General features: G+C 38.7%; 1 protein-coding gene across 1 annotated transcript; it reads left to right on the top strand.

Moving 5' to 3' along the window:
* The first annotated feature begins 1,330 nt into the window (after positions 1–1,330).
* LOC141796880 (protein transport protein Sec61 subunit alpha-like 1) lies at positions 1,331–7,967 on the top strand. The gene is made up of 12 exons (XM_074678185.1): positions 1,331–1,456; positions 2,073–2,140; positions 2,236–2,301; positions 3,555–3,633; positions 3,722–3,853; positions 3,933–4,042; positions 4,510–4,663; positions 4,772–4,932; positions 5,030–5,227; positions 5,365–5,556; positions 5,643–5,719; positions 6,514–7,967. The coding sequence occupies exons 1-12, from the start codon at positions 1,450–1,452 to the stop codon at positions 6,698–6,700; spliced, it is 1,431 nt and encodes a 476-aa protein (XP_074534286.1). The 5' UTR covers positions 1,331–1,449; the 3' UTR covers positions 6,701–7,967.
* Positions 7,968–8,221: the final 254 nt, after the last annotated feature.

Raw genomic sequence — 8,221 nt, 5'->3', positions numbered from 1 at the left:
TGTGCTTCAATGCACATTTGGCCATGTACATACAGTAATGCTCTGCCCTTTCTGCTCTGCCATTTCACAATTATCCCATCCTGACTCTTATGTTGCTGTTTACATTAATTCTATGACACTTTCTGAAGATAGCACAGCTATTGGGCATGAGTGAATGAGCACTTGGAGTGTCAGTGCTTACATGGTAAGTACTTGTGCTTGAGTAAAGTGTGCAATTTGGAACTTGAAATGCAGTTTTTTTAAAGTTCTTTTTGACATAAATTGTAAAACTATAGAATTTTATAAACATCATATATCTTACCTTTTCAATTCAAAGAAATGATATGGTAATCCATAAAAAAATAAGATGAACAACAAGATAAATCCATTATACTTTGTCACATAAAATTATTTATGACATGCGTGCTAAATAAAAGAAAGATGAATTTTTTTTGCAAAGAAGTAAGTAAGGTTTACATTAAAGCTTGATGAAGTGATTGCTTGACAAAAATTCTGTCAGTTGTAGTCTCTTTTTTCCCTGCTTTTCAAGCTTAGGTTGATTTTTCTACAGTATAGGCCTATATATATTTACAAAATGTTTTTAATTCAAAAAGATAAAAGAAGTCCTGGTACATTTTTGAGTTCTGGTGATTTAAAAAGTGCTAGACAACAGGCCTTATTCATAAACATGTATTACATCTCTTAAACAACAATTTAGGTAGAAGACCAAGTTTTAAGTGTAATTTAAAAAAAATATAAAATTAAAAAAAATAATAAAATAAAACTAAAAACAGGCAGAATCAGACTTCCATATAATACTGATTTATAATTTCATATCAGTGTCAGATAATTTGGAATAAGTATCTCAATTGCTGTGTGTGTGTGTGTGTGTGTGTGTGTGTGTGTGTGTGTGTGTGTGTGTGTGTGTGTGTGTGTGTGTGTGTGTGTGTGTGTGTGTGTGTGTGTGTGTGTGTGTGTGTGTGTGTGTGTTTGTGTGTGTGCGTGCAAGTTTCGACTATTTTACCTGGCAGAAACAGGGTTCCTTAAGTGTCATATAGTAGACCTTTCAGACTTGAGGACTATAGCCCTATTTTTCTGTAGACAGGGGGGGAAAGGAATCAGACAGTCAAAAGTGTGTCTCGAGCTTGTAAGTCAAACCCTCACACAGCTTATGCGGCACAGTTCTCTTAGTCCCCAAGAAGAAAAGTAAATAAGTCCCACCCAGAAACTCTAAAAGGCTTCACCACTTATAGGAGTTCATGTCACTGCAACCTTATCTTTAAGAAAGCTTCATGACATTTCATTGTAATTTAGCAGCCTGTCTCTTTAAATCGTTTGTGTGCGTGTCTGTAGTGGTGACGTGTCTCTACAGTGTCTACGGTCTCCTCCTTCTCCTCTCCTCCGGTGTCTCTGTAGTGTGTGGTCAGATTTACTCAGTAAAGGAGGACACAGGAAGACAGCTTGACCAACATGGGCAGTAAGTAAGACTATGGCATTCAGCTTCTATGACACTGTTTAATGGCTCTATAGAGAAAAGACTAAAATACTCTTTGAACTGTTTAAACTTTGTCAGCTATCATTGTTAGCGCTAGCATTCATAGCAGGCTAACTCAGCTAGCGTTGCCTCCTGGTTATACGTGCTTGTGTACAACTGTGACTGTTTTCTCTATACAATATAAAGAATAACTCCCCTAATCTTTTATGTAGGCTAACGTTCTTCCTCTGAAAAAGAGGATACTTACGGGTTGACAGCTTCTCTAATGCTAACTTGTTAGCCACTCATTCAAAGGCACTGACAGTCTAAGTGATGACGACGCATAACAACGCTGGTATCATCCCCAGGCTGCAGGACGTACACCAGCAGTTTTGTGTCAAAAAGAAACGTGTGAAGTTAGTCATTTAGAGATCCGATGATGAACCTGGAAGCACTTTTATGAATCACGTCATATTTGACGTGTAATTTATGCTAGTGCCGTACCATTGTAAGAATGACTGTGTGTTGAGTCCGCCCACCATTCACTGCCACGTCCTACTGATGGCCCGCTTTTATTTCACGTTAACTCACAAACACACTCATTTCTGTCTGTTTTCAGTCAAATTCCTGGAGGTGATAAAGCCATTCTGTGCAGTGCTGCCAGAAATCCAAAAACCGGAGAGAAGGGTGTGTTGTCATACTTGTGTTTGGTGTTTATACATGTTTGTTCAAATTGTGCTACGTCGTTTTTTGTAACATTCCATAATGTGATCAACCAACAGATCCAGTTCAGAGAGAAGGTTCTATGGACTGCCATCACTCTTTTCATCTTTCTGGTCTGCTGCCAGGTGAGAGTCCCCCATGTCTTATCACTTTATCTGTTCCTGCAGTAAGCTTAGTTTCAACTAGTCCTAAAGTAAGGTTTATTCTAGAGCCCGACCAATATGGGATTTTTGGGGCCGATGCCGACACTGGGGGCAAAAAAAGCCGATATCCTATATATCGGCTGATATATATAATAAATTTATTGATATACACGGGATATATACTGTATATAATCACAAATCATTATAATACCCATATGATTCAAGACAGTGACAGAACACTATTAAATTAAAACAAGGAACTTTAATTATACAACTGTCAAAATAAGAACTGTAGTGTAAACCAATGATAAATAAGAACAAGCTGTAAACACAATAAGAAGTCAAACTGTAAACACCTTTAATAAATAAGTCAAACTTTCAACACAGTAAGTATAAAAAAATTACAAATGTAAACACACAATGAGCAACTTACACGACGTTAAAACGCCAAATTATAGTCGACTATTATTATATTATAGTTACAATTATATTATATATAATTATATTATAGTTACAATAGATAATGGTGGACGTGTGAAATAACAGTAGCATTTATCTCTATTTTAAAAAAAAGCAACTTACAAGATGTTAGAACGTCATTCTATAGTCTTACATTAGATAATGGTGGATGGAGGGGGCGGGCACAAGGGCAGTGTGCAGCCCAACACACAGACACACAGGAACAGGAGCCACAGAATCTCCGTGGAGCAAAAATTTTTCTAATCGGCTACATTTTGGCCGATGTCGATTAATTGGTGACAGGCATAATCGGCCGACCGATTAATCGGTCGGGCTGTAGTTTATTCCATATCCGTAAGACTAGTTTATAAAACTTTTACGGTATAATGCACGCTATGACCACTTATGATTCTAGACCACCTGGTTCTCAGACCTTTATTAGTGATGATCCATGTTATGTCATCAAGTCTGACTAAAATTTTGTTGATAAAAAGTGTTTTCTGTGTTCCACTGTTGTTTTCGCTATAACCTTATTATGTTTTTTTTAATTAATTCTCAAATATCTGGTACAATATTTGTTAACAAAACAGAAAAAATGTGCCTAATTTTGTTCCAGAGATCAGCATGTGTTATAATTTTGTCTAACAACTTTAATGTTGAAATGTGGGATGATGTGGGGGTGAGAAAGGTGTTGAAAAAAAATAGAATTTTCTGAAAAATTAATGTAAAAGTGGGGTTATTCTAATTGATCTGTTGTTGAACTGTTGTCTTTCCAGATTCCTCTCTTTGGCATCATGTCATCAGATTCTGCAGATCCCTTCTACTGGATGAGAGTAATCCTAGCCTCCAACAGAGGTATCCCCCCAGCCAATAACTCAATCGTGTTTGAAACGCAGCTGCCCTCTCTTGCCGGTGTATCCTAACCTGAGGTGTCTTCTTCCAGGTACCCTGATGGAGCTGGGTATCTCCCCAATCGTCACCTCAGGTCTGATCATGCAGCTGCTGGCTGGAGCAAAGATCATTGAAGTTGGAGACACACCAAAGGACAGAGCCCTCTTCAATGGGGCTCAGAAATGTGAGTAAGATCTTATCAGGTTGTTATCTGTGAACATGTGGTAAGAAGTAGTTTAACCGCTCTTCTCTTTTTTTTTCAGTGTTTGGAATGATCATCACAATTGGTCAGGCAATTGTATATGTGATGACTGGCATGTACGGTGACCCTTCAGAGATGGGTGCAGGGATCTGTCTGCTCATCATCATTCAGGTATGATGTTTTTCTTTCAGTAACCATCAGTTTCTCAACCTTTGTTTTCATCTGTATCAGCTTTTAGTCTACCCTGAAGTTCTCTGAGTCTGTTTTTATGATCATAAAACACCAGGGCAGCTATGATATCAACTTTTAAACAAGTACTAATAAAAGGAATATACATTTCTCTTCAGATAGAAGTAAGAAACTGATGTCACTGGCAAACAGAATTCAAAGTGAAGCAAGGTGTGCATGTTGGGTAATCCTCATATGTCAGCACATGACATTAAAGTTGTCACTGTCTAATGATTGTGAAGGGAGTCAGTAGTTTTGATTGTTGAGTTAACAAAGTGAAATATGCTGCAGTGCCACTCCTTGAAGCTGTCATTGTTATAAAGTCCTGTAATAAAAAAAAAATCCATTATTCTGTCTTCTTAAGTGCTTTCTTAGCTGACTGTACCTGTTGTGTGTTTTTCTCCCCTCAGCTCTTTGTGGCTGGACTGATAGTCCTGCTGTTGGATGAGTTGCTCCAGAAGGGCTACGGTCTGGGTTCAGGTATCTCACTCTTCATTGCCACCAACATCTGTGAGACAATTGTGTGGAAGGCCTTCAGCCCAACAACTGTGAACACAGGAAGAGGTAAAAAAAAAAACACAGAATACTATTTGAACCTGTGTTTTGTACTGTTGCAGCTCTTCTGTTCTCTGCAGAGCTGAGCATCATCCCTGTGTCCTCTTGTGATTTTAGGTACTGAGTTTGAGGGAGCCATTATTGCCCTTTTCCACCTCCTGGCCACTCGCACAGACAAAGTGCGTGCTTTGAGGGAGGCCTTCTATAGGCAGAACCTTCCCAACCTCATGAACCTCATAGCCACTGTATTTGTTTTTGCTGTTGTCATATACTTCCAGGTAAGCTTCTGTCTTTTCACAGAGTTTAAAATAAGAAAGTAAAGTTTAAGACACTGTAAAAAGTTGAATAAATCTCACATTTCACCTCTTCCCATAGGGATTCAGAGTTGATCTGCCCATCAAGTCAGCACGCTATCGCGGCCAATACAACACCTACCCCATCAAGCTCTTCTACACTTCAAACATTCCCATCATCCTCCAGTCTGCTCTGGTCTCCAACTTATACGTTATCTCCCAGATGCTTTCCACACGCTTCAGTGGCAACTTCTTGGTTAATCTGCTTGGTACTTGGTCTGTAAGTAATTTTTTAGTCCCACATATATTTTTCCATTTATCTAGCCCAATACAGAAAATGCCTTTAAAATGATCATTTCAAATACTTTCATTTACCCTCCAGCTTATTGAAGCTTGTTTCTTCTCTTATGTTTGTAGGATGCAACATCAGGTGGTCCAGCCCGTGCCTACCCCGTAGGTGGTCTCTGCTACTACCTCTCTCCCCCAGAGTCCTTTACCTCAGTCCTGGACGACCCGGTCCATGCCGTCATTTACATTGTCTTCATGCTTGGATCATGTGCCTTTTTCTCCAAAACCTGGATTGAAGTTTCAGGCTCCTCTGCCAAAGATGTAAGTTGTAACCCTCTATAGAACAAGTGAAGGGTTTATTTTGAGCAGACTGTTGTAAAGCCCATCTTTTTTTCACTTTTGTGCAGGTGGCCAAACAGCTGAAAGAGCAGCAGATGGTGATGAGGGGACACAGAGAAACCTCAATGGTCCATGAACTGAACAGGTGAGCTTCTCTTTGAAAGGATCATTCTTGCCATTCATTTACATAAAGTCTGACTGGTTTGAATGGTTTTCAACTTTTATCTTTTAAGTTAAACTTTAAAGTTTTTGCCCATTTTTTATTCAATGCTAAATGCTTCATCAACTTAGGAGCACAAACCCAGAATAATTAAGGTCCAGATTCTACCTTTCAAAGATTTTGTCTTAGATGTCAGTAAGTTGTCCACACCAAGTTTTGATCCTTACACATACTGATTCATAGTGTGATAAACACATTTTGGTTTTTAAGAACAAGTCCACATATAAGAATGATTAAGTCCTTTGGCTCAGAGTCATCTGTTGATTTGTTTCAGCTGTTTTGAAAGATTTTTTTTTTTTATAAAATCAAAACGCTGCCTCACAAGAAGGGAAAAAAAAGTTATGACCTTTATAATCTAAAAGCAAAAAGGTCACTTTTTTATTTTTTATTGAAGTCAAAAAGTAGAGTAGAAATTTAAGGATACTGTACTCTTTGTCACTTGTCTCTTTCTTCCCAGTAAATATGCTGAGCGAACTAACCACTGTCTTGTTTAGTCCATATATCTTACCTCCAGACTCGAGAGTGGACATTTAACTCTGCAGTATTTGCCTGAACTTGATGTGTAACCTCAGTTGTTGGGCCTTTTTTTAGAAATAACTTTACAGCATCTGTGATGAGTGTTTTGAAATCTGTATCTCTTCCATCTGCTGCTCAAAAATTCAGAGCAAAGCCCGTGTGATTCAGTTTTTTTTTAATAACGTCTATGTTTAATCTTCCAGGTACATTCCTACTGCTGCTGCCTTTGGTGGACTGTGTATAGGTGGTCTATCAGTGATGGCAGACTTTCTGGGAGCCATTGGCTCTGGCACTGGGATCCTGCTGGCTGTCACCATCATCTATCAGTACTTTGAGATCTTTGTGAAAGAACAGAGTGAAGTGGGCAGCATGGGCGCTCTACTTTTCTAAAAAAATGAACAGTATCAACCTACCTTTATAAACTTTCTAAGAATTACCAACATTGAATTTATTCCACATCCACGTGAAGCTCCAGCATTGTCAGCTCCCATGTTTCTCTGCAGTTTGAAGAGTCTTGGGGGATCTCCACTACAACAGGAGCTGCTCAGCGTATTGCTCCTCCACCCACTTCCATTGTAACAGAGAGAGCAACATTTCAGTACACCAGAGTTTTCTCCGACTTGATCTCCCTGAGATTCATGTAAAGGCTTCCTCTCCTCTGCATGAAATGAAGTCCTTTTGGAGTTTAGTCTTTTTTTCCAGACTGACTATAGAGCACTTCAGTATGCAGGCATACTTGACACAGAGGACAGTGTGTGCATAAAAACATTTGGTGTTACCTTAGTTTATACATTTACTTTCATCTTTTTCATGATTTCTGTGCACCTGTCAGTTATGAGAGGTGTGGACAAGCGAACGCTGAGTTAAATGCTGTAATTTTCTGGATGTGAGGTCATGCGTCATGGCTGCTGTTTGAACAGGGTCTTGAAGAAGAGGAAGTGGAGCTCACCCTGGGGTCCAACTGTCAAAAGAAGTCATTATTTTTGTAAAGTCATCTATAAATGATTAAAAATGGGTCCCTCCTTGATTTATGGCATTTCCAAAGGGATGCAGTATCAACTCACATCACATCTTATGTTTGTTACGTTATTGCTCACATTTATGTTGTGTTTTGTTTTTAATTAGTTGCTGTTAATGTCTTGGCATTCATTTCCATCCACACCTGGCAAACTGTGTTTTTTCTGTACATAGGCTATAGATTACATAACTTTTAATTTGTCATATGTGTAAGATAAAAGCTTTTGAATACGTAAAAATAACACATTTCAGAACAAACATTCACAGTAAAACTTTTGTGAACAAGGATTGATCTCTCGACTCTGTTTCTTGTCTGGAGTGTTCTCCAAATTTGCACCAAGTCACTTGTTGGTCCTGTGTGCAGCTGTTTCTGACATCAGAGGAACACATTGTGCTTTGCTGCTATCATAGCAACAAAATAATTACCCTCAACAGATTGAAACTCCACAACAGAGCCTTAATAAAGACAAATCTCTGTACTTTAATATTTCATCCTAAATAGCTTATTACTGGTGTCCTAGTGTGTGATGTTTACATGGCTCTACAACTTTGCCAAAGCAGGAGGGGTAAACCACCGTGCACACAAACATTGTTTCAGTGATGCTTGCTTGGACAGAAAACTTTTGGATCTTATGTATCAGTAGCACAGGACAGAACATTACAACAGTTACACATTGTCCATACTTGGGAAGCATCAACCTCAAGCAGTGAGAAATAAAGTAAATGGAAATGCAAGAACTGCAATTCTTTGATTTTACCCCAATTCTCATGTAACCCAACTGGTTTAATGGGCCTTACTCGCTTTGGTTAAAAATGGTACAGTGAAATTAGCTGAACCCTTCTGTAATGACCCTGGGTTATGGGTTCAGTGAATTGTTCCTGTGAGCGGCGCAG

This window comes from Halichoeres trimaculatus, unplaced genomic scaffold (genome assembly GCF_033239565.1).
Source record: "Halichoeres trimaculatus isolate MK-OKI-2021-1 unplaced genomic scaffold, fHalTri1.1 fHalTri1_scaffold_1, whole genome shotgun sequence".
Lineage (NCBI taxonomy): Eukaryota > Metazoa > Chordata > Actinopteri > Labriformes > Labridae > Halichoeres > Halichoeres trimaculatus.
The sequence above is the reverse complement of the archived record's forward strand: the minus strand, read 5'-3'. Positions and strand labels throughout refer to the sequence as shown.